This window comes from Fundulus heteroclitus, chromosome 13 (genome assembly GCF_011125445.2).
Source record: "Fundulus heteroclitus isolate FHET01 chromosome 13, MU-UCD_Fhet_4.1, whole genome shotgun sequence".
NCBI lineage: Eukaryota > Metazoa > Chordata > Actinopteri > Cyprinodontiformes > Fundulidae > Fundulus > Fundulus heteroclitus.
The window spans coordinates 14425620-14452338 of record NC_046373.1 but is presented as its reverse complement, the minus strand read 5'-3'; the positions used below and the strand labels follow the sequence as shown (position 1 = coordinate 14452338).

Below are 26719 nucleotides of genomic sequence, written 5' to 3'. Positions count from 1 at the left end.
TTTTGGATCAGTTAGGATTCCTAAAATCCTTCTTGCATTTAGCAAATGAAAATAGTTTTGGTAATCTTTGTGGTTTAGCTGAATTTACTGTCAAGAGAAGAAGAAAAACATCCTTTTATACAGCTTATGTAAGTATTTATTTATTTATTTTTTGCATAAAATATAAATCTGACTATAGCTAATAAGTGACATTGATTTTCCAACTAATTTTTTTCTGTTGTTGGACATAAAACATAATGATCATCTTTATTTTGTCATGGCAACTTTGTAAATAAGGTACACAACCTGTCAGAACATTCTTGGTCCCTCATGAAATGCAAACGGATTTTCAGAACCTTTGGCATGATGTCCGTGTTTCAAAAGTCCACCTGAGTCCATCTGTGCTATTTTATCAGAACCGTAATTTGTGTGTTTAGAGTGATGTGCAGTGTGTTTAACATGTAGATCAAAAACTTTAATTTTTTTCTCAAGAGGAAGGGGAAGAATACATGATGGTTATTTAATTTCATTAACTCATAAAATCCTGAATAATTTGGCATGCCTTTTTTAAATTCTTCCCAAATGAGTTAGTATACTTTGGTTTTGCTCATGGTTTGCATTCGAAGGGACCTCAAAGCCAGACTGAGAAGTGCTGTGAAACGTAATAGCAGATTAATGGCTTTCTCATTTTGTCAAATAAATTTGTTAATCGTTTTCTCTTTCTCCGTCTGAGTCTCTCCAGATTGAAATAGTTTTCTTCTTGGGTTTTTTCCCCCTTTTATGACAAGCCTAAAGATTTAAGACAGGGGTGGCCAAACCTTTCAGCAGGTGGGCCGAAATTGTCAAGTCAAAAGTACTCGAGGGCTAAAAGAACTGATAAAAGAAAAAGAATGGGGAAAAATAATTGTGCTTTTTTTTAACCTGCTCTATAAAATATAATATTAATTAAAAAAATTGTCTGATATTCTGAAGTAATGGGTTGTGTGAATAACTGTAGATCCAAAGTTCAAAAACAGGTTTTGCTTATTTGCTTTATTGAAAGGTGGCCACCCATTGTGCACCCATTATAGCAACATAAAGAACGGGATTTATCCCAGTATTTCTTTGAAAACACTTGCTATATTTAGCTAATTTTAATAAATTAATTCAAAACAGGTTTTAATGCACAAACGTTTGCCTTTGAGTTAAAGTCCTCAAATATATAGAATCCCATTTACTATGAGATAAAATAAAATACAAAAAAATTGGTTATTAAAATATAAATACCTTGTGTTGTATCTAACATTTTCAGTTATAAGATTTAAACCTGTAATAATAATTTTGCCCTAATAAAAATAAAAAGTTTTCATCTGCATCAGCTATCTGGGCTTGTATACCAAAATTTTATTGGAATGCAGATAGGGGCCACACAGGACATGCCTTGTTTAAGATCATCAAGCAAAGATAATCTAGGTGAATAAAAAAAAAAAAGCCAGTTTAAAATCAGGAAAATCTATTCCCCTCTGGCCAAAGAGTTCCCTCTAAACATAATTAATGCCATCAAATTTTTGCAATACCAAGAAATAATTTTTTGCATCACTGTGGAGGAATTGATTTCCCATTTTCACTCCAGAATTGTTAGGATTCTAATACACTGGAGGGTTTCTGAGCATAAATAGCATCTTTATTGTTCTGTCACAGCATCTTACTCAGATTTCAGAGTTTTTTTTCTGACATTTTCCTTCAAGGTTTGCTGCTGTAAAGCATAGCAGCCGAGCCCCATCACCTCACCATCTTAGACTCACGGTAATGTAACTTTCTCTGAAATGCTGATAGTTGTACTCCAAGTTTAACTTGACCTGCCAACAAGGTCCACTTTTGTCTCATTAGTCCACTTATAATTTTCAAGAAGTCTTGGGAATCATCATGATGTGCTTGAATAAGGTTTGAAAGCAGTCTGGAATCCACAAGTTTTCTTCAGTCTGCTGCTTGTTGAGCTAAAAAATGTTTTCAGTCTTCTTTAGTTTTTTGTTGTATATTTGTACCACTGCACAAATATTGCAATTTCTTTTTCTTTTTACTATATATTTATTTTAATGTCTTAAATGTTCAAAATAAATAAATTCATTCATTTGAACAAATAAGAGACGGGCCTTTATGTTCTTTTCTATCAGCAGTGGTGTTTGCCTTGCAGCTTTCATGAAGATTCCCTTTTCACCTAGTCACTTTCTAATAGTTGACCTTAACTGTGGCAGTGTTCGAGAAGCTAGTAATTAGCTCTTGGTGTAGAAGGTGAGACTGAACTCAGATTTTCTAAAATAAAAAAATAAAAAAGACAAAAAAGAAGAAGAATCACAGCTAATAAAAACCACATGACTTGTCTTTTGATTTTGTGTGTTCTCTAATCCTGAGTATGTCCGGAGTAGAATTTCACCACAGTAACATGTGGGGACAATGAAAAATCTTGAATCTTGAACTGATAATTTAACGAGAGGGGAAATTACCTTTTCACTCAGAACCAGGTTGGGTTGCCTTTTTTCACAGAATACACAAAAATCATTATTTAAAAGTAGCTTTTTGTATTTCCTCGGGATGTCTTTGTCGTATGTAAAATTTTGTTTGCTTGTATCAGAGATTTAGGCATATATATATATATATATATATATATATATATATATATATATATATATATATATATATATGTGTGTGTGTGTGTGTGTGTGTGTGTGTGTGTGTGTGTGTGTGTGTGTGTGTGTGTAAAACAAAAAAGGAAAGACGGAAAAAGAAAATGCAAGGAGGAGACCGTTTTAAAATACAACTGTATTGTTGATTTGTTAAACGGTGAAAATGTTGTCCAAAAACATGCCCAAACTACCATGAAAATCCTTTAAATTATTGATTTTTTTTAATTTGCTGTAGCTGTTATTTCTTTTTTTTAATCTATGAACTGCAGACTGACCAATTATTGCTTATTTTACTCCATGATTGCTTATTTTTACGTCAAATGAGTTTAAAATTCTATATGTTTACTGAATCCTTTGAGGGTGGGCTGTTGACAGAAAAAAAAATAAAAAAACATCGGATGTTTTTGTTATTTAACACAAAGAAAAACCATTTGTGCGGTTGGAAATGTGGAAATCCTTTGTTAGGTTTCGGCACTACATTTCCCACAATTCCTTTGCAGGTGGCCGCTGTCCTGGATGACAGCTATCCGGCGCCGAAACATCGATAGACACTCAGACGAAAGAGCCATGGCGGCCACGGGTGGAGGGAAAATCAGAAGCAGGAGATATCATATCGCTTCTAAACCTTACGCCAAGAGTAAACAGGTAAATTAAATAAAAGTTCACAAGTGAAGAGCCCCCCAGGAGTAGAACGCAGTGATCGCGTTGCCACCGTTTCCCGGGTACTGTTATTGTTTTCTTGGAGACATTTTATGGCCTGCTGTTAGCGCTCGTGGCCTCCACGCGCTGCTAGCACGTTTACGAAAGGCTAACGAGCTAGCTTGAGGTTAGCACTAGCAGGCGTAGCTGACAGGTCAAACCACAGGCGTGTATCGCCTGGACAAGTTAAACATGACGTTTATTATTATTATTGCATACATGACAAGCTGACGTAATCAGTTGTAGACCCGAATGCACGTTCCCGGTTGTTTTTGAAGTTTACATAAAGCAAGGAAGTGGAATTTTAAAGTGTTAGCCTATACAGCTAAGTTGAGTTAGCGGCTATAAGCACCGCATAATAGTCTTCGGTTCCTCTTAACGTAGCAAGTTAAAGTGACAAAACCTTTTAACTGTTGATAACACCGACGGGATGTGACCAGGCGCAACCGTTTAATACGTATGCCGTGGGAAAGCAGCCTGGAAACATTTCGATGTTAGCATCTGTTAGCCAAACCTCAGCCAGCTTGATTGCGCAGAGAACTCTGGCTGATTTGGGGGGGCCCACAAGTTTCTCTGCTGGATCAATTGGCGCCCAGATCCCAGCATCGTTTCATCTAAACATACTTCGTGATGTTGGCAATCGTGACTGGACAATATATCTGTTTCAGGATCTCTGAAAATATCCGGATAGTTTGGTGGGTTGTCGGTTCGAAAACTGAAGAAAAAAAAACAGAGCTGCGGAAATACTGGACGGCTTACTTAAATTTTGCAAGCTGCATGATGCTACAGCAGTCCTTCAAATATCTAATTATAACTGGTTAAAGAATATACGTTTAAGTCAGGTGTCAGCTATTAAGTTTTTACAGGCTCTATGCTGGTATGATTACACATTTTAAAGTTGAATGTCTTAAACAGATATTTCACAAGAGAGAAATATTCACAGGAATCAAATATGACTTTAATAATCTCAGAATCATATCAGTAAATAGAAAATTGAGGCCATTTAATTGATTTAAAAGCTGAAATTCTGGGTCATTTGAAACATACACGATCTGAGCAGAATCCATTGAAATTAATCCTTAATTTAAAAGAAAAAAAAAAACGTACTTGTTGCGCTGAATTTCCAAAGAAACATTCATAAGACATTTGATGTCTTTCGATACTGTAGAAAATATCTTCCCCGATTAAAAACAGCAACAAAATATTCTGCCTTGAATCCAAAAGACACCCAGCTTACATACATTTTTACATTGAAACAGTATAGCTAAATGTGAAAATATAGGGTTTCCAAATTTTAGAAACAATCTAAATCTTGCACAGGGTCATTATTCATCTGCTCATGTTTCATATCAGTTGAGTTTTGGTATATAGGTTCTTTAACGCACCAGCTAACAGACAGTTTTATTTATTTTTTTATAATTTTTATTTTTAAACGTTTTCACAGTATCAAGACATATAAACACAAACATAAACATATGGGAAGCCTGACAATATTCACAAGACAAGGTTTTAAGTACAGAAACGTATCCTTCATACAAAATCTGATCGTAGGGGTTTTATGTACTCAGTCCATTTAGTCCAGATTTTGTAAAATATGTCCTTTTGCATCCTGAGGGAAAAAGACAACTTTTCCATGACATATATTTCGTGTATTATATTAGTCCAGTCCTCAATAGTTGGAGATTCCACTCTCATCCACTTTCTTGTGATGGCCTTTTTACTTGCAATAAGTAACATACCAAGTAATTTTTTGTCATTGTTATTCCAATTTGTCACAGGAACATCACCCAAATACAGTGTTTCACATTTAAGGGGAATTTTAGTACCCAATACATTATTAACATGTTCACCTATCTGTGTCCAATAATTACTTATGACTTGACATTCCCAAAAAATATGGAAGTGGTTGGCACCAGAGACCCCACATAGTCTCCAACATGCATCCCCACCACCTAGATGACGTTTCTGGATAGGCGTAATGAAATACCTGATCATGTTCTTCCAACTGAACTCTCGCCATGTATTCGACCCTGTTATTGTCCACTGAAACTGACATATATTGGCCCAACTGTCATGTGAGATAACCATATTTCCCTCCTTTTCCCACCTCTTCTTTATATCTTCTGTGCTGCCTTGTGTACATTGCTGAATGCCCTTATATAATCTAGAAATTATATTATTCTGAGAATGAGACCTGGTTAGAGTTAAGAATATCTGTAAAAAACCTAATAACAGACAGTTTTAATGTAAAAACACAAAGAAACCCACTGTGCTGGTAAATCTTAAGCCATAAATATTGCCTGTCATTACCAGAAATAAGAAAAAAAAACAATCCTTTACAGGATCCTTAAAAAAATCTCATAACGTCTACTGTCAATAGCAAATAATCTGTTTTGAAAGATATTATACAGCCAGTAGCATAAATGAAGTGATTGGAGGACAAACGGCAGCCGCAGCTCGCTGATAGTAACATACCGCCTACTTGTTAAAACGGTACCTATAAACTTTCATTCACGATTATTTTACCGCGCTGTACGCAATAATCTTTTGTCGGTCTCACTAAGTTATAAAATTGTGATCCCAGTGATAGTGGGCAGTATAAACAAACTGATTCAAAGCAGGATTTCTTTTCTAGCTTGTACTTGTTGCACACAATATTTGCTGGCTTTGCCTTAGTGACAATCTGCTTTATTGGTTAAAAATATGTAATAAAAACAATGATTTTTTTTTAGGACAAAAATTGGCAAGTAAATAATTTGCCCAATTTAATGATCCCCCATGCCTGTTCATGGAAGAAGGGATTATTATTATAAGGCAAATAACATGAGGCTGGATGTTTTAGTTTTTGTTAAAGTCTGAAAACTTGATTGTTAAATCATGTCAAAAGTTAACAATACAGCTAAAATTAAATGTGATGTCAGTTTTTGGCCTGTTCTGGAATTTGTTCACAGTTTCACATTTGAATATCAGATTATCATTGTGAGTCCCAACTATCTTTCTTTTTTATTCAATTAAGATGTAATCTAGTTTATCAAGAAAAAGTAAATACAATTTAAGGATATTTCAGAATTATTGTCAGATAATATCAATTGGATTGTTTTTCTTATAGCCTAACAATTTATCTGGATGCAATGTGAAAGCATAAAGATCATTCATGGATAATTTTAAAAACAACGCGGATCGTTCATCTTTTTTTTTATTTTTTTTTTTTTTTTTTTTTTTTTTTTTTTTTTTTTTTTTTTTTGCTGCTTGGTGTAAATAACGCAGTGGTATAAAAAGCAGAAGAGGAAAACGTTGAATGCTTTCAGCAAATGCTGTTTTTCTTCACCAAACATTTCTCTAATGGCGTCGATGTGATTCAACACACAGAACTACAGAGTCGTTAGGCTGAAAGCTGCAGGGAGGAGGTTTGCCAGGCTGTTCACCTTTTCTCTCTCGTTCAGGTCTTCATTTCCTGTAGTGTCAGTCAATCTTGGGGAAAATGTATAGAAAATTTAGCTCTTAGATTTATAACAAAAGTTTTTAAATGTTCTGCTTGGAGCTCGACCGATACAGGTTGTTTAAGGCCGATACTGAAACCGATTATTCTGACTTCAGTCTAACCGATACTTGATGCGTGCTGCCAAATATTTGGGGCAGATTCTTGAGGCATATATTGTTTTTTTTCATTTACATGATAAAATGACACAAAAGTTTTAAAACTTGGTTAAACCACCTAATATTCATAATCAGCTTCAGACTGCAGTTTGAAAGGTACGACGAATAAACCCGCGTCAGGACTTTTATGGCAGCGCTTTGCTCGCACTTCATGACCGTCTCAGCAGCAAAAGAGCTTCGTTGGGTCAGTGGAGAGAAGGAGAAACAAAACCCTGATCGCCGCAGCAGTGTATGGACGTTGTTTTATGTAAAGTTAGATGCTGCACACGTAGTGATTGGTAATTATTTTAATGTGCATACATGGTTCCCCATGGAAACAAACACAGGGACAGCCGTCATCAACGGGGAATTCAAGGAGCTTAAGCTGCCCGACTACAAGGGGAAATCTCCTTTCTCCTCCTGACAGGAACAGCAGTGGCAGCTCGCAGATGCAGCTGAATTAAACAGACATTAAAAGTTAAAAACGCGCTCTTGGTTTTGGCGGCCAGCCTTACAGCATCGCCAGCCGCTCTCTGCAATGCCTGCGCTTCACCTGATCTGAAGGCACGGATCGGCCAACGCCGTTACAGGAAAGAAACGCAAACACCTCTAGCTCTGCTCTAAACTTACAGCTGGACTGTAGTCGTCTGGTTGGTTGGTCCTTCACACCAGACGAGCTGAAGCAGCCAAGATACGGCGTTTATCTTTCGCCGTCTGGACGTAATTTTACGACAGTCTTGATTACGTCAAGTCTTTTTGATCTCCATCTTTGTAAAGCTTTGACCTTCTGAATCTTATTTAATCTGATTCGGATTTCTTCTGGAAAAACTATGGCTAAATAATAAAAAATATGTTCAGATTTAAATTTCTAAATTAAAAGATTTCTTATAAACTAGAGCGTTGATTTATTTTTCTTTAAACTAGTTTAGGAGACAGAAGCTGCCTCTCGCCTCCTAATCACTATTAATCTTTAAATAGAGTCCAAAAAAGGCTACAAAACAAAATTTAAATATCAGTTCAGATTAGTAATATTAACAATAAAAGCGCAGTGTTTTGCTAATTGCACAGTCAAACTTTGTGTTTAACCCGGGTATGAAAAGGACAGTAATTTCAAATGAATACATCTTTATATTTGTTGTGGATCGACATCTTGACACGCAGCTTTAACTGAAAATATCTAAATTAAAAGATTTCTTCTAAACTAGAGCATTCATTTATTTTTCTTTAAACTAGTTTAGGAGACAGAAGCTGCCTCTCGCCTCGTAATCACTACTAATATTTAAATAGAGTCCAAAAAAGGTTATTAAACAAAATTTAAATATTGGGATCTTTCTACCCTTTTGACACAATGAAAACCAGTTAAATGCCCAAACTAACACCCCACGATGACACCCCCCCCCCCCCAAATAAAAACACGTACATAAACAGCAACAAGATAGAAAAAAATGTTTTTTAATAGAAATAAACACTGGTTTGGACAATCATTGGTCAATTCCAATATTAATGATGGCGCATCCCTTATAAAACCCCTTTATTTGGGTTCATATCATCCAGCAAATGTATTAGATGGTTGTGATAATACTTGAAAATCAAGTCAGGACTTTAGAGATCGCTCTATTAAAAACGAATGGCTCTTGTCCAGTTAAAGATTGCGCGACTTTCATCACGGGGGGGAAGTTCGATGCGCCCACAGGTGAACGCGACAGATAAGCAGAACGGAAGCGGCTCTGCAGCTTTTATCAGGAGTTAAAAGCCTCCCTGTGTGCGATAATAACTGCATAAAGAGACGCGCTGGCCATCCAGGGAGCGCTCATTAAAACGTTCCCCTTCCCCGCAAGAGCAGCGAAAAGGTTCCTGAAACGGCTTAGCCCTCAAACATCTAAATATAAATCTCATCGCACGACTCGGAGCTCGGGTCGGTCCGTTTCCTGGTTTTCGTTTCAGAACCGCAGAAATCTGACGTCATATGATTTAAAATCTCTTTTTTTTTTTTTTTTTTTTTTTAGATGCACATGCAATTTATTCTACTCAACAACAGCATGCTTAGGGAGGCACCAATATATAAATCAGCAATAGTTGCCTCAGAAACATTGTCATTCTTTGGTAAATCTTCATTCTTCATCAAGTCCTTTCTAGAAGAAAAGAGAGAACACAGTATTGAGTAAAAAATTTTGTCAACCATGACGGGCCACTTGCAGCTGAAACCAGATATTTATTTTTTTATTTTTGAATGTGATGCCAGAAGAGCGACCAGAGGTTTCTCTAAATGTTTGAAGTGCTCCCCCCTCCCTCACACGTTGCTGTGCATCGCTGGATTGCTCCTGTGTTGTTGTCCCCCCTCCTCACATTAATATAAGCGTAATAATGAATATGTTGTATAATATTTTTTTGGTTTTCTGTTTTGAATGAGTCATCACGTCACGCCGTCGTATGCCCACTGGGAACTAGAGACAGAAACAAAAGGATTTCCACCGTTTTGGCTTCAGCCTGAATGACGGGACAAAGCTGTTGAATATTTTACAAAGCTCAGCGCTCAGATACATAATCAGTATGCTTCTGATGCAGCCCATTTGCTTTCTAGTTGTACTTTCGCTTTTGTGCGGTCTCCACAGCTCCAGATTCTCTCCATTTATTGAGGGGGGGGGGGGGTGTTCTGGACCTAATCTTGCATATTATGGTTGCTAAACCAGGTGCTGTGGCAGGTTGTACCGCAGAGAGCTTTGCAAATATTTCAATGTAGCAAATCCTGTTAAGTTTTCACAGCAGTTTTTACTAATGATCCGACATAATCCACCCTTTTTTTTTTTTTTTTTTTTCCCCCAGGGTTGTGCGGATCATTCTCAGCAGCTCGTTGTGTTTGTGTTTTTGTTTTTTGGTGAACGGACACAGTGCCTGACCTAGTTTCCATTTTACAGAAAATCCTGGTAAAAATCGGGCTTCTTTCCAAATGGGGCAGTTCAGATAAAGTAATATTAACAATAAAAGCGCAGTGTTTTGCTAATCAAACTTTGTGTTTAATCCGGGTATGAGAAGGACAGTGATTTCAAATGAATACATCTTTGTGTTTGTTGTGGATCGACATCTGAGACGCAGGCGTTAGGATTTCTGCCCCTTTTTCTAAATCCCAAGAAGATTTGACTGGCAAAAAGCTTTTCCTGCAGTTGCTGTTCAAGTTGTGAATCTATAAAAGCATCAAATGTCAAGCAGTGGTTTTATTTCGGAAGTGAAAAATACGCCATCAGCTCGTGCTTCTAAATTTTTCTCTGCACCTTTTAAAAACTGTTTAATACATAAAACCTTAGCACTAACTCTGGACCTTGCCTTTTTATTTTAAATAACCAAATGAGCTTTTAACGTCGTCCTCTCTGTCGCCCTTTCCTGTTTATTGATTTGTTTTCTTGTTTTTCTTGTCTTTCTTCCACTCAGCAGTCAGGCCTGATCAGCCGGGTGACGGACACGGTGAAGAGCATCGTTCCTTCCTGGCTGCAGAAATACTTCAAGAACGGAGATGCTCCCGCCGGGGAGACGGGACCAGCGACGGAGCAGAACTGCCAGCCGCCGCCTCCTCCTCCTCCTCCTCCTAATGGCAACGAAGAGGGACCTCCTCCAATCGATGGACGGGACTCCCCAGAGCCAAGCACCAGTAATACAGGCAAGGGGCTGTTTTAGTCTATTGGATGAAGCCGTCTTGGGTCTAAATTGCGTATTTCACGCGGGTTATTTATCTCAAAGCTCATTTGTCGTTTTGTTTCATTTACAGAACCGTCGACCAGCCGAGCGTCTCTGAACTTTCAGGAGTGTGTGCTCTCTCGACCTCCTCTGAGTCGTACTCACCTCCACTTCACCCCGCTGGACGCCTCCTCCCCAACAATGGGAGCCTCCAGCAGCCTCTTCTCTCAGCCCTCCACCTCCGCGGCCCCTGGCCCCTTCTCCACGGGCTTCTCTCTGGTCAAAGAAATCAAGGACAACCTCTCACAACACGAAGACGACAACATCTCCACCACCAGTGGGTTCTCCTCCCGTGCATCCGACAAGGGTACGACTTAGATATTTAGACGCTGGTTTAAAACAATGCATTTCCTCTCTGCACATCTCATAACGGCTTTGTTTTCTGTTTTGTTTTTTTTAGACGTCCCAACTTCCAAAACGGCGTCACTTCCTCAGCTTTGGTCCCCAGAGATGGATAGAGCGAACTGTGGACCTCAGCAGTCCCAGTCCACTCTCAAAAAGCCTTCTTTCAACCTCTCCGTCTTTGGAAACTCCTCCAATGTGAGCATTAATCCATTTCCAGAGTTTGTCTGCTTGCACTAAGGGCGGTCAGCGTTTTAGATATTACAGAAGGGATCGGGTTGAATAAAAACAAGAGTCCGGTCATTGTAGCAACCCTGAAAAAGTACTGAATAAAAGAAGTTTTAGTTACAGCCCATTGCAAAAGTATTACAACCTCCAATTTTAAAGAGTTGGATAAACCAACAAAGTAAAGTATAATACTTTCATTTAGATTCTCAATATTCATATTTTAGATGTCTTTGCAGGATGCCTGATTAAAATGCCTCATCCATTCATTTAAATCTGCTTTTTGTCAGCAGGGAAACACCTGAAACATGCAGGGCAGTGGGCCACGAGGGTTAGGCTTAAGCACCCCTAGTTTAAATCAGTTTACTCGTGTTACAACGGCCTAGTCAAAGTCCAGGCTTAAATCTGGTCCAGGATCTGTGGCAATGCATAAAATGTTGATGTTCACCAAAGCTTTCCTGGGTTTCCACTAGGATTTTTTTAAAACTGGTGGTGTTTTGTTTTTGTTGATGACGCCATCGTCTAATTTGTACATTTTTTCACACATTTGTGACCCAGGCTGTAGGAATAAGAAGCTTTCTCAGGGACAAAAAAAAAAGTGATCAAATGTGTTATGAACTCTATACGGCGACTCCAGAACGATTGGTGCGTTCAGTAAAGTTGCCATTAAAGTACATTTTAACGTTTCATGACATTTAAATTAATTTCAAACTCTTGATTATGGTGAGTATAAGTTTGCAAATATAGGCTATACAGCCTATACGGGGTGCTTGCGCAAGTCTTGAAAGTCTTAATAAGTATGGAATTTTGAAACACTGTTTTCCAGACCTTGAAAAGTCTTGAATTTTGTGTGTAAGTCTTAATAAAGTATGGGAAAAAAATGTATGGTAGAATTTTACAGTATGCTCAAAGGCATTGTGAAATGAGAAATAGGAAGGTAGGCTATAAAACTATAATTTTACTAACTGGTCACGTACTGTATTAGCCTAATGGAATCAAACACTTGTTTGATGTGAAATTCATGTACTTGTGATTTTCATGTTTTGAAACGTTTTCATCAGTAAAAGCATAATTTACTGTGAATAATGCATTTGTTCATTGAATACTAGCCTATAAAAATTAACATTTCTAATAAACAGTTTGTACAATCTCAACCAATGAAGTAGGCAGTAGGCACACACGTATACAAGTACATAAAGTTAAGGTCTTGGGGAAAAAAAATATCAGTTTTAAAAAAGTCTGGAATTTTAATTTGGAAAAAGAGCAAGCACCCTGCTATAGCATACATATATCTCATACGCTTTACATTGCCCATCGCTTTAATGCCAATGCACACCACATTTTTTCAGATTTTTATTAGCTTAAATAGAAGTTTTAAGAATGTATGATAAAGCTCATGGGGTGTGAAGACTTTTGTAAGGCACTGTAAATGTCGACACCCTGAACTTCACCTTTTTGATCACCTCCAACCCGGTTTAGATTTGTTAAATGCGTTAATTAAAGGTGGTTTATTTAATTCAGTTGTTCCGATAACCCTTCAGAACCAGAACAGTAGCACCCCATCCATCACAGCTCTTGTGTTTTTCTTGGACCCTTTCCTTTAGTCGACATTAAACAGCACACTGCTGAACTCGAGCCAGCTTGGAGATTCGCCCTTCTACGCTGGGAAAACCACGTATGGCGGAGCAGCTGCAGCCAGGAGGCCCCGCGGCCGCCCTGGAACACCGTATCAGGTGATCTTTTAAAGTTAGCGTTTAATCGTTAATTCCCAATATACACGCCAGGCTCTGAGTGTTCGGGTTTTGATTTGCGGGCGACTCAAACTGACCCGTTTGCCTTCCAGGCCCCATTGAGACGGCAGATCAAGGCCAAGCCTGCCGGCGCTCAGCCCTGCGGGGTGACCAGCGCCACGGCCAGGCGGATCCTGCAGTCGTTGGAGCGCATGTCCAGCCCACTGGCTGTGAGTACACACAGATGCTTCAACCTTCTGGTCTGCAAATGCATGTTCTGTTACGGTCTTCCAGCGTCTGCTCTCTTAATTCTTCGTCCCTGTCGACAGGATGCCAAGAGGATCCCGGCGGCAGCAGGCCCGCCCAGTCGTTCCCCAGTAGGTCCTCAGTAGATCAGGTCATGAACGCCCGTTTCAGTGACTCTTTATCATTTATGAAATTCAACTCTCGTTGCAGTCGGTGGACGGCATAAATCAAGACGTTACCCCTCAGCAGGCGAAGAAGAAACGAGTGAGTAGATCCTTTGAAAATGGAGAATAAAGAAGTTGTGTTGCATTGTTGTCGTTTTGCCAGCTTTATCTCAAAAGATTTTTAATTCATTGCGATATTATAACTTAATAAAAGATTGAATTAATGGCGACGTGGCGCTGAATTCAATCTCGTATCGTTTCTTGACTGACTGGGTCCAGTCTGAGCCCATCAGCGACAGCTTTTCCTCTCTCACAACAAGGAACAGACCATTATTGTACAAAGCCAGCAACACTTGCTTCGGTCTGCCCCTCGCTGCCCCTCACAGTGCTGAACGAGCTTCCACCCCCAGCTGTTCCTCACTCCTGCAGTCCACAGGACGTCTGCAGACCAGCCAGTCTGATGCAAAGTTGCAGCTGGCTCCACGTCTTGCCAGGCGGTCGCTTTTCTGTCCAGCTGTCACAGCTGTTCTTGTTGTTTGGGGGATGAAACAATGTCCCTACTGATGCTCTCATGGCTGAACACAACCCGTAACAAAAAAAAAAAAAGCCTATTGGTCTTTTTCTAAAGCACAAATTATGCCTAGAGAGACTCTGTTTCTAAATGAATCCAAGTTATTTGCCATTTACTCCTTAATTGACTGAAAGGTGAAGTCGTTTGCCTCTTGGACATAAACCGATCATGTCTGATAACTGAGAGAAATTAACCTGAAGGGATTATCCTGTAGCAGCGTTGACTTATTTTACTGCAGGGATACTGAATGTTTTTATGTAACATTTAGTTCTGTTCCACATTGAAACGATGTTGAATCAGTAGAAGGAAGAAGCCCCCTCAGGCTCGTTTGTCTCATGCTTATTTGTTCCCTCCCTGTTCTGTCCCTTCCCCCCCCCACCACAGATGGACTCTAATCTGCCTCCAGTGCAGAAACTCGTGGTTCCAGCCGCAGCTTCCGTTTCAGGGAACCGGTCCGTGTCTTTCAGGCCGACTTTGACGCCTGCAGGACTCGTCCGGGCCGTGGACAGGACGCCAAGAGAAAAGGTCAGCAGCTCACTGCGACGCTGTTGGGCCTAAACTAAAAGCGATTCTTTGACATGCGGGACTCAGAGCAGTAAACCGGGGGGGAGTCTGGCCTCCTTGTCTTTCATGGTCTGGATAAAATGAAGACATTATGGGAAAATATTTGTATTTCCAGGATTTATATCCTATCTCAATGTCTAAATAAGATACGATAGGCTTTATTGATCTCACATTGGAGAAATTCACATGTCACATCGGCTCAGTAATTATAGGAAGAAGGTGTCAAGAAGGACAAGGTGCATCATATATATACAGTGAATGTGTCATTCAGTCCTTCTTTGCTTCCGTCCTTGCATTTTTTATTTTGTCCTACCTTCTTTTTTCTTCTTTCTTCCTCTCATTTTCTTTTTTCGTTCTGTCCTTCATTCTCCATGTCCTTTTTTCTATCTCGTCTTTTCCTCATGTATTGCTTCCTTTCATTTGTCCTTCCTGTACTTCCTTATGTCTTACTTTTGTTCTTCATCTCCTTCCTGCCTTCCTACCTTCTTTTTTCGTCTCCTCTCACCTTTTTTCTTTCCATCCTTTGTTTCCTTCCTTCTATTCTCGTCTCTTCTCACCTTTTTTCTTTCCATCCTTTGTTTCCTTCCTTCTATTCTCGTCTCCTCTCATCCTTTGTTTCCTTCCTTCTATTCTCGTCTCCTCGCACCTTTTTCCTTTCTAATCCTTGTTTCCTTCCTTCTATTCTCGTCTCCTCTCACCTTTTTCCTTTCTATCCTTTGTTTCCTTCCTTCTATTCTCGTCTCCTCTCACCTTTTTTCTTTTCATCCTTTGTTTCCTTCCTTCTATTCTTGTCTCCTCTCACCTTTTTTCTTTTCATCCTTTGTTTCCTTCCTTCTATTCTCGTCTCTTCTCACCTTTTTTCTTTCCATCCTTTGTTTCCTTCCTTCTATTCTAGTCTCTTCTCACTTTTTTTCTTTCCATCCTTTGTTTCCTTCCTTCTATTCTCGTCTCTTCTCACCTTTTTTCTTCCCATCCTTTGTTTCCTTCCTTCTATTCTCGTCTCCTCTCACCTTTTTCCTTCTATCCTTGTTTCCTTCCTTCTATTCTCGTCTCTCCTCCTCACCTTTTCCTTTCCCATCGTTTGTTTCCTTCCTTCTATTCTCGTCTCTTCTCACCTTTTTTCTTCCCATCCTTTGTTTCCTTCCTTCTATTCTCGTCTCCTCTCACCTTTTTCCTTCCCATCCTTTGTTTCCTTCCTTCTATTCTCGTCTCTTCTCACCTTTTTTTTTCCCATCCTTTGTTTCCTTCCTTCTATTCTAGTCTCTTCTCACCTTTTTCCTTTCCATCCTTTGTTTCCTTCCTTCTATTCTCGTCTCCTCTCACCTTTTTCCTTTCCATCCTTTGTTTCCTTCCTTCTATTCTCGTCTCTTCTCACCTTTTTCCTTTCATCCTTTGTTTCCTTCCTTCTATTCTCGTCTCTTCTCACCTTTTTTCTTTCCATCCTTTGTTTCCTTCCTTCTATTCTCGTCCCCTCTCACCTTTTTCCTTTCCATCCTTTGTTTCCTTCCTTCTATTCTCTTCTCCTCTCACCTTTTTTTCTTTCCATCCTTTGTTCCTTCCTTCCTTCTATTCCTCGCTCCCTCTCACCTTTTTCCTTTCCATCCTTTGTTTCCTTCCTTCTATTCTCGTCGTCCTCTCACCTTTTTTCTTTCCATCCTTTTTTCCTTCCTTCTATTCTCGTCTTCTTCTCACCTTTTTCCTTTCCATCCTTTGTTTCCTTCCTTCTATTCTCGTCTCCTCTCACCTTTTTTCTTTCCATCCTTTGTTTCCTTCCTTCTATTCTCGTCTCCTCTCACCTTTTTCCTTTCCATCCTTTGTTTCCTTCCTTCTATTCTCGTCTCTTCTCACCTTTTTTCTTTCCATCCTTTGTTTCCTTCCTTCTATTCTCGTCTCCTCTCACCTTTTTCCTTTCCATCCTTTGTTTCCTTCCTTCTATTCTCGTCTCCTCTCACCTTTTTCCTTTCCATCCTTTGTTTCCTTCCTTCTATTCTCGTCTCTTCTCACCTGTTTCCTTTCCATCCTTTGTTTCCTTCCTTCTCTATCTCGTCTCCTCTCATCTTTTTTCTTTCCATCCTTTGTTTCCTTCCTTCTATTCTCGTCTCCTCTCACCTTTTTCCTTTCCATCCTTTGTTTCCTTCCTTCTATTCTCGTCTCCTCTCACCTTTTTCCTTTCCATCCTTTGTTTCCTTCCTTCTATTCTCGTCTCTTCTCACCTTTTTTCTTTCCATCCTTTGTTTCCTTCCTTCTATTCTCGTCTCTTCTCACCTGTTTCCTTCCTTCTCCCCTCGCTTTCCCTTTGCTGTCCTTGTTTTCTTTCATCCTCCATTTTTGTTCTTATTCACATGACGGTTTTATAGAAACCTGAAAATGACGTGCGGTCAGTTTGTGTCTTTAAAGTACTGAACTAAGCTTATTCTTTCTTGCAGTCTACAAGACAATCACCACAACTAACCGATGAAACTCCGGGTCCATCTCAAAGGTAAAAAAGCAACACATTTAATGTAGAGAAACACGAAGCCACCATAAAAGAGCAATTGGACTAAACAGAAGTCCGTCGTCTTTATTTTAGTGGCGTCTCTAATAGCGAACGTGTCTGTTGTTCATGTTTTGTTTGTCATCTAGCACAAGAAGTTTCGGTCACCCGGCCTACCCTTTGTCCAGCACCCCCGTAGCCAGCAGCTGGAGCACCGGCGGGGGGAAAATCAGGAGAGAAAGGACCACTACACGACCTTCCTCCAAACAACCCGAGGAAGATGAGGTGGAGCAGCTGTTACTGACAAAAACGCTTCATTATGCTTGGCCGTAAAAGGCGGTTTTAGTTGAATACTTGTTTGGGGTTTTTTTGTCTGAAGGTGGCTGAAGTACCGGACCTCCCCAGCATTTCACTCCCCATCAACAAATCGTCTCTGCCTACGTTCAGCTTCTCTACGTCTCTACCACCTTCCACCTCCGTCAGCGCCACCCCCAGCATCACATCTGTCACTCCCGCTAAGGAGACGGTCACAAATAAGGTCGGTCCTGGCGCCTTCTGATGACGTCACCATACATGATTACTAGTGTTGCGCCGATGCCATTTTTTGGCCCCGATACCTGGCTGTGCCATATTGACCGATACCATCTGTTTGAAATTGATGTGTGTGTGTATGTGAAGAACTGCATACTACTTAGGGTAGTAAAACTTTTTATTGCCTACCTGGAATGGGTGACAATAGTTAAATAAACTTTTGGCTCTCAAAGGCCAAAATAGTGCAACATTTGTGAAATTATAACATGTATAGTAGTAGTGCAACAGTAAGACAATAAAACTACATTAATGATTGAATAATATCTTTTAAACCCTGAGTTTTGCCTCTCAAATGCCAAAATAGTGCAACTTTCATGAACTTATATAACATATAATACTAGTCGGGAGAGAGAAGGCTGCGTTCAAGTGACATACAAACATCAAAGTGGTATCAGTGCCCTATTTGTTGGTACTCGCCGATACCGATACCACCATTTTAGTGCTGGATCGGGGCCCCGTCCGATACTGGTATCGGTGCAACACTAATGATTGGTTTAACGTTTGCACAATTACGCAAAACATTGTGATTGGTCTGGACAACTTACTAAAGTAATTATAGCGGGGTGTAGGTTTTATTTGAGAGCGGGATTGCGGTTTGTAAATGTACAATTTTACGAAGAAATTCTCCATGGTCCCTGCGCCTCCCGATGACGTCACATTATGGCAACGCCACTCAAACAAACTGCATTGAGCCCGCGGTCTGCATTTGTAACGAATCAATTTTATTTAGTTAATTTAGCGGTTTCTTTTTTCTCAAAAGCTTCAGGCTTAAAGATGAACATAGAAAAATGTGAAATCTAAGCAATTCAAAAATAATCAACCTACTTTAATTGATTAAAAATGAGGTAAAATATTTAGGTATAATGATTAACAAGGACCACACTGGAAATGACAAATATTCAAGCCATTTTACAAAAAAATCAACATATGTTTGACAGTTGGCTCAATTTTTGGAAGAATATTGTCACAATTTCATCTGGAATAATAAACATGTGATCAGAAAAAAAAAGACATAGTAATATTAGTAGAAAAAGGAGGAATCAACGTTATTGATTTTAAAGTGATGAATGCCGTGATAAAATAAAAATGGCTGCAGACTTTTATTAAAAATGAAAAGAGTTTATGGTTTAGTTTCCCTTCACAATTTTTATTTATTTTTTTAAATTGGAGGAAGGAAATTTCTCTTAAGATGTAACTTTGATCCTGCAAAATTACCGATTAAATTGTCAGACTACCACAGAAGCATTCCAAAATGATGTTAAAAGTTTTCATGCCTCCATGAAGTTACTGGAAAATAACCATAAATTAACAAAATAAAATTGATTTGTAACAAATGGAGACCGTGGGGCGTAATGTAGTTTGTTTGAGTGGAGTTGCCATAAAATGACGTCATCGGGAAGCGCAGACCCCCTGAGCCAATCTGGTACCTACACCGCCTCCGTCTGCTGCGTCAATCCTTTCCAGAAGACTTAATTATGTTGTTTTATTTCCCCTCAGGAACCACCAAAGGCCTCAACGTCACCCTGTGCACCTTTCACCTTTTCCTCTCCTATCGTCAAGGCAACTGCTGCCAGCCCACCTTCTTATTCCCCATCAGTGAGTAACCGTTTCGTTTCTTAGGGCACCGCTTCTTGCCTGTATAGGGGTGGTTTATATATATATATATATTGTCCCCCCTTTTTATGTTTTTTAGGTTGGTTTTACCTTCAGTGCGCCTGTAGCAAAGTTGGCCCCCTCCATGTCAAACGGAAAGCTCGCGGCACCCACGGCAACAACAGGTAAGGGTCCACCCTCATCTTTCTGGAGCAAAGAAAAGTGAAAATCATGTAAGAGAACCACTTCACTCAGCGTCTTGGCCCATTTTTGGTGTTTTACAGCGAAGCCTGCTGCGAGCAAGAGCACAGAGGACTACGAGGGGCCGTTCAAGCCGGTCAAGACTCTGAAGCAGGGCAGCGTGCTGGATCTCCTCAAATCACCAGGTGAGTGTTTTCTGCACCTATTTATTTTACATGTTTGCGATTTAATGCGATTATTATTATTATAATTATTTTTTTCCAGTTTAATTTATCATATCTTTTTAAACATATACAAACAACTAATCAATCTGTTTCATCACTGTGCAGATCAGGTGCTAAAAGAGCCGCTGCGTCTCAACCAGGAGCAGAAATGATTGCGTTCTGCCTACGATATATTTTAACCAAAATTGACTTTTCTCTGCATTAACTGCAAGCAACAAAAATGGCCTCTAGATAAATAACTTTGTAAACAAGGACTATTTAAAACAAGAACTTTTAATGTTTTTATTAATCACAATATTATTCAAGAGAACAGCTTTTAATTGAGTTGGACATCAATCCTTGTTGAACATGATGTGCAACCAACAAGCAAGTCTATGTATTAAATTAATTGACCCGTACTTAATGCTGTGATGAGATTCCTGAAAGTTCTGGTAAAACTGTAAGATTATTTAATTAAGATTAAATAAAACAAATAATAAAGTTAGATTATCTCACTGCTGCAACTTCCCTTCCCTTCCATGTAGAGGCAAACCCACTTTAAGCATTTTACTGACACCTAAAGGACGCGTCTGATTCACTAATTGTTACATAGCCAAAAATTGCGGACTTTTGCGATTTGGAAATTGCTTTGTTGTTTTTTGTTTTTTTTTTGCGATTATATTGCAAATACGATTAATTGTGCAGCCCTATCAAGGAGTTGGTCTCCTTACATTTGTTTTGATAATTTCTTCCAGGTTTTGCTTCTCCTCTCGTTCAAAATTCCCCCGGCACCAGCACCGCTTCCCGGCCCACGTCTACCCCGCCCACCACCTCCCCTTCAGCTGGCACCAGCGCCTCCTCGTCCCTCCCTTCGTCGACGGGGTTCGGTGGGTTGCTCGGTGCCTCGGCGGGCTGGAGCTGTGACGTGTGCTTGGTGCAGAACAAGCCCTCGGAAACCAAGTGCGTCTGCTGTCGGGCGCCGAAGCCCAACTCCTCACAGTCAGCGGAGAGCAAGAAGTCTCCCGGCAGCACGAGCTCCGCCTCCACCACCCTACCCACGACGGGGTTCAGCCCAATCTTTTCCAAACCCGCGGGAACGTGGGACTGCGACACGTGTCTGGTCTCCAACAGACCCGACGCGGTCAAGTGCGTGGCCTGCGAGACCGCCAAACCCGGGACGGGACTCAAACCCTCGCTCACCTTCCCCCCCGCCTTCTCAGCTGCTAAGACGGCGTCTTCGCCCTCGGACCCGGTCTCCACAGGGAGCGGCGGCTTTGGAGAGAAGTTCAAGCAACCGGAGGGCGCGTGGGAATGTGATACGTGTTTAGTGCAAAACAAGGCGGAGGACACCAAGTGCGTGGCCTGCACTGCTGCTAAACCAGGTACCGGTGTGACTCGTTTGGTGCATTTCTCCCTCTGTTGCCTTTGGGTCGTTTTAATAAGCAGTTTTTTTTATTTAAAACACCCAACAGGTGCTTTAACGGCCGTCTCCTCGGCAGTCGGCGGTGCCCCGGTGTTCGCTCTGTTGGACAAGTTCAAGAAACCAGAGGGAGCATGGGAGTGTGACGCCTGTCTGGTGCAAAATAAGGCTGCAGATGTCAAATGTGTTGCTTGTCAGACGGCCAAACCGGGAGCTAAAGTAGAACCCAAAGGTAAAAAAAAAAAACAACAAAATAAAACGCATTCTGCTGTTATAGTTGATGCATTTTCCTCTGCAGCTTTTCAGGCTTGTAGCTCAGAATAATTGGTGCTCATCCATTAATTGAGGAACGCGCTGTAATCCCAAATGTACCGAGGCACTTGCCTTTACTGACAGTTAAACTGTGGGATGGAAATAACCTTTAATGTCCCTCAGTTGGGAAATTCAGGCGTCCCAGCAGCAAAGGCAAATGCGTAAAAAAGGAGAAAATAATGTGGTTATTAAAAACAGATTTCTCAGATTAAAGAAATGTGAAACTGAGGAGTGTGATTTTTAAATAAGTAAAACATAAAATAAGTGGTTGGTGAACAACTAAAAATAAGATGAAATCCTGAAATGAGTATATGTACTCCTATTTAAGTAGGTAGCCTTATTGTAGGAATGTGATTATGGGATTTAAATTCTGACTGCTCTTATTTAATGCAAACTATCTGTAAAGTGACATGCTGGTCTTCCAGGTCATGGTCATTCCAAAAAAAAAGTAAAAAACAAACAAACAAAAAAAACAACTGGACTTGTTTTCCGAAGTTTGAAGACGTTTCGCTTTTAAATTGAGAAAGCTCCCTGGATAGGAAGCGAAACGTCTTCGAACTTCGGAAAACAAGTCCAGTTGTTTTGTTTAGTAATATAGTAATATCATCTTTATTGTCATTGAAACATACATTACAACAAAATGTGTTCTCTGCTTTTAACCCATCACCCTTGGGGAGCAGTGGGCTGCCTTATGCGGTGCCCGGGGAGCGTTCTGGGGTTAAGGGTCTTGCTCAGGGACCCAGAGTGCAGGCGCTGGGGATTGAACCTGGTACTTGCATCCTTCTCTGAGTGCAAGCGCGCTGCTCTAACCACTAGGCACACACTCCTTTAGCATTAATTGCTTTTCTGAAAAGTGACGTTATGCCTGGTCTCTCCTCAGCCTTCGGCTCTTTCGGCTCCTCCGCCGCTGGAGCTCCGGGAGCCTCCGCGTTCGGCTCTTCTACCTCTACTCCTGGGGGCTTTAAGTTCGGCACCTCAGACAGCACAGCTGGATCCGGAGGCTTCAAGTTTGGGACCTCAGAGTCGTCATCGTCGTCTTCGTCGTCATCGACATTAGGCGGCTTCAAATTCGGAGCCCCGTTCGCCAGCGCCTCCTCAGAGTCCTCCTCTAAAGACACTACTGCCCCAGCGGGGTTCAAATTCGGAGGCTCCTCCGAGGGCTTCAAATTCGGGGCGGCGGCCAACGATGACAAGACGTCTGAGCAGCCGGCGGCGGGCGCCGGGTTCAAGTTCGGAGCGAGCAGCGGAGTCGCTTTTGGAAGCGGGTCGTCGAGCACAGAAAGTAACTCTCCCTCTAAAGGTGGCTTCACCTTTGGAGTCCCTAAACCTGCAGAGAAAACGCCTGAAGCCACCACCTCGTCTTCATCCTCTGTTACCTTAACGCTCTCTTCTTCACAAGAAAATAGTGACAAAGCAGTATCATCAAATGACACCGCGGCGACTAACAGCAACCCGGCCCCCGCCAAGGGCTCAGTGTTTGGACGACTGGGCGAGCCGAATACGGCGTCCAGCTCGCCGCAGGGCAGCTCTACGTTCGTGTCTTTGCAGGCAGGTAAGGAGCCGGCGGCTCCAACGTTTGCCTTCGGGAAGCCAGAGGAGAAGAAGGAGGCGGCGGCTCCGTCGAGCTTCGTCTTCGGTGCTGTGAAAAAGGAAGCAGAGCCCGCTCCCTCAGGGGGATTCTCCTTCAGCAAGCCGAGTGCCCCAGCAGATCAGCCTCCACCAGCTTTCACGTTCGGCAAACCGGCGGAGAAAAGCGAAACATCGACTTCTGAAGCCTCAAAGCCGACATTCAGCTTTGGACAAAGTGCTGCAGGTACAAATATTTAGCTTGTTTTAATTAAATGGCGTGGATGGGCTGTCTATGGTTTACTAGTAGGGGGAGAATTGAAGTGTATAGAAAAAATAGAAATCAGATTGATCGATATCAATAATTATCAAAAAAAAAAAAAAACATATATATGAAAACGAAGTTAAACAGTTGGATGGCAATTTAAACAGTGTTCACAGAATATAGTGAATATAGTGAAGATATTTAAGAATATAGTGAAGATATTTACTAAATGAATGGGTAATTGAGTAGAAATGTCCAAATATGGCTTGGTTGTAATTACGGGGAAACTAGTGGGCATCAATTATTGTGTTTGCTTTACTCCTTTTTTATGTAACGGTAACTCCAGGACACGTCACTGTTCATGACGGTAAACGGGACGTTTTTCCAATAAAAACATGCCTGAGGGGGTCTTCTTCCTTCTACAGGGCTACACTTATATATATATATATATATATATATATATATTAGTGTAGCCCTAGCCATTATATGCTGTTGCTTAATGACCTAGTTTTAAATAAAGAACAATGAATTGAAACACGGGCCTTTATTCAACCAAAAACACTTTTAAGTCTTAAAAAAAAAAAAAAAAAAAAAAGTGCCCTCTGAACTCCTTGAAGGGGGCGGAGCTTGTCTGGGTCTGGGTTTGTGATTGGTTGGCAGGATGTAAAGGCTAGTATTACCCTACATGATAGGCTAGAATGCAAAAGGAAGGAAAATTGTTCTATTAAACTTTTTATTGTCTCCTTTTTTTGCTATTGCGCCAGATGTCAATGGATCAATATATATCGTTATTAAATTAACTTGGAAGTATGTTTGTGAACCTAAAAAACCACACATTGTGGTTGAGATCACTATTAGTCGTATGGTGCTATGGACTCCAGGACTTTATCCAGCGTGTTATTTAAAGGATGTAAGCAGAGTAAAGGTGCAACGGGTAAATTTTTGCTGTTTAGAACCATTTATACCAGAAACCAGACGTGCCTAACTGCGATAACGTTTGCGCACATTTTCCTCTTCCTTTTATTTTTCCTGAATCATGACGTTCCCAAGAGCTTTAGCATATTTCACTAAAACCTATTTGAGGTTTGGGCATTAAGGGTGCCGTGAAAGTTGGTCAGATTCCTCTGTTACACACACATATCATCCTTTGTAATGATGTAATGATGGTAATCATGCACTATGACTCTGGCGCTGGTGAAAAACAAAATGTTGCAGCAGTTTATTAGACCTAACGCCTACATTTCCATGAGCGCGTTTTACGTCTGGGCCAAAAATAATATCCTGATATTTTTAGGCCAAATGCCGATATATGATATTTATCTCGATGTACTGTAAAAAGAGGAAATAAAAGTAAGTAAAGTTTTCTTGAAAGTGTATTTGTCCTTTATTTGAGCAGGCGAGTTTAAATGATCTTCCAATGGAATAAAGATTTTTGCATTTAAAATGGGAACAACTCTCCATCTTACTTCAAGTGCAGCACATCTAATTATCTTACTTTAGGAGTACAATTACTCGTCCCATTGGCAGATAAGCTTATTAACCTCCTTAAATTAAGGACAAATGCACTAATTTCAAAAACATTTTACTTTCAGTTCTTTTTTTGCAGCGTATGTCTTTCTTTTCATAAAGTATTTATAAAAAGGCATGTCTGAGTCAAAGCTTTATCCCAAATGTCTCACAGGTAAATTTTTTAACAAACAGCTGTAGATGAATATGAGAAACGACACACAAAAGTATAATTATAGCGGAACATAGGCCGTGTTGATATAAACGGTATAGCCTCAGCTTTATATCTCTATTTTTAAAATCTCACTTTATTGCCCAGCCTGTTCTGGTTTGCAGGACTTCTGCCATTATTGCTGAACGCAACTCTTTCCACCTACAGATTCCACTACTGCTCCAAAACCCGCCTTCTCCTTCATGGCCAACAATCCACCCAACGGTGCCACCTCGTCGTCCGCCACCCCGACCCGCAACGTGTTCGGCGCCAGCAGCAGCTCCACGCCGGCTCCGGCCTCGACGTCCTCGTCTTCTGCTCCGGCTCCCAGCACCTTCGTCTTCGGCCAGCCTTCTTCGACCACCGGCGACGCGCCTCCTGCCAAGACCTTCGTCTTCGGACAGAACCAGGACAACCAGTCGGCGGCGCCGTCCAGCGCGCCGCTCAACCCAACTCCGGCGCCGGCTCAACCGTTCATCTTCGGCGCTCCGGCCAACGCCGCTGCTGCTCCTGCTCCCACGCCCGCTGCTCCCTCTTTTAACTTTGGAGCTGCAGCGGCAGCGCCCTCTGCTGCCTCTTCTTCAGGTTAGCGTTCATCATAAAAGCGAATAAAACCTGCATTTAATTCTGGAGTATCAACGATGGCTAATATAATACTTTCTCACCCATCAGCTCCGTCTGCAGCCCCCTCGCCGTTTGCGTTCAGCTCCGCCCCCTCGGGCGGTTTTGGAACCAACCAGGCTCCTTCTTTCGGATCGACTTTCGGATCCCCTTTCACCGCCACGCCAGCCCAGACGTCAGCCCCCGCCTTCGGCGCCAAACCCAGCGCCGCCCCCGTCTTCGGACAGCAGAACAACGCCACGCCTGCGTTTGGTTCAGGTACCAATTCTGCACCAAGTGAGTAATCCTCTGCAGCTTGTCTAGTTGTTTTTTTTATTTAGGGATCATATAATTAAATGTATGTTGTGTGTTTTTTTTTTTTTTTTAAAGCAGGTGGAGGTTTTCAGTTTGGAGGAGCCAGTGCTTTTGGAGCCACCAATAACTCCTCAGGCGTGTTTACGTTTGGTGGAGCTGGGTCGGCAGCTTCTCCCGCCCCCTCTGCCAATCCCTCCATCGCACCGCAGCCAGGAGCGGCTGCTGGAGGGTTCAACTTCAACCAGCCTCCAGCGTTCAACATAGGGTGAGTGGCTTTACATCAGCGGGGGTTTGATTTGGCCAATGCACTGCAAAAAGGGAACTAAAAGTAAGTAAAATGTTCTTGAAATGAGTGTATTTTTCCTTGATTTGAGCAGGTAAATAAGACTATTTGCCAATGGAAGAAGATTTTTGCACTTAAAATAGGAAAAATGGATCTTCATTGCAAGTGCAGTATATCTAATTATCTTATTTTAGGGGTAAAAATACTCATTCCATTGGCAAATAGTATTATTTAGCTGCTCAAATCAAGAAAAAATACACTCATTGCAAGAAATTTTTACCTACTTTTAGTTCCCTTTTTGCAGTGTGCACTCATTGGACTATGAAGAGGACGGCTTGCAGTGCTGAATGTATGTTTAGGAAAATGTATTAAAATATTAAAATGGGAAAACTTCTTTTTTTAACAGTAAGACAAGGCACTTTCATTTTTTTTGTTTACTTTTTTTTTTAAGTTAGTTTAAAGTTAAAGTTAAGTTCTTAGCTCGTCGTGTCAAACCACTCGCAGCAAACATTTAGTTATATTTTCACTGTTTACGACAGCAGGGCCGCCATCTTGTTTCACAGCTTGTATCTGGTTGCACTTTGAATTCAGGTCAGCTTGACGAAATGATTCAAATAATCAAAAAGCTTTTA

At 40.8% G+C, this 26719-nt stretch overlaps 1 protein-coding gene across 2 annotated transcripts in view; it reads left to right on the top strand.

Annotated features, from left to right (window-relative positions):
• The first annotated feature begins 3155 nt into the window (after window positions 1–3155).
• The window catches only part of nup153 (nucleoporin 153), a 26200-nt gene continuing 2636 nt past the window's right edge, over window positions 3156–26719 (top strand). Inside the window, exons 1-21 of one of the 2 annotated variants that reach the window (XM_036145158.1) lie at window positions 3156–3287; window positions 10404–10629; window positions 10738–11013; window positions 11107–11246; window positions 12878–13006; window positions 13117–13233; window positions 13333–13380; window positions 13460–13513; window positions 14369–14509; window positions 16975–17027; window positions 17171–17306; window positions 17401–17559; window positions 19110–19208; window positions 19306–19390; window positions 19490–19591; window positions 20365–20991; window positions 21082–21261; window positions 22222–23154; window positions 25058–25474; window positions 25562–25786; window positions 25880–26069. In XM_036145158.1, coding sequence (XP_036001051.1) covers window positions 3159–3287; window positions 10404–10629; window positions 10738–11013; window positions 11107–11246; window positions 12878–13006; window positions 13117–13233; window positions 13333–13380; window positions 13460–13513; window positions 14369–14509; window positions 16975–17027; window positions 17171–17306; window positions 17401–17559; window positions 19110–19208; window positions 19306–19390; window positions 19490–19591; window positions 20365–20991; window positions 21082–21261; window positions 22222–23154; window positions 25058–25474; window positions 25562–25786; window positions 25880–26069 — 4466 coding nt within the window. In that variant the 5' untranslated portion in view covers window positions 3156–3158. The remainder of the gene's footprint in view (window positions 3288–10403; window positions 10630–10737; window positions 11014–11106; window positions 11247–12877; window positions 13007–13116; window positions 13234–13332; window positions 13381–13459; window positions 13514–14368; window positions 14510–16974; window positions 17028–17170; window positions 17307–17400; window positions 17560–19109; window positions 19209–19305; window positions 19391–19489; window positions 19592–20364; window positions 20992–21081; window positions 21262–22221; window positions 23155–25057; window positions 25475–25561; window positions 25787–25879; window positions 26070–26719) is intronic. The other variant, XM_036145159.1, reaches the window with a different exon arrangement.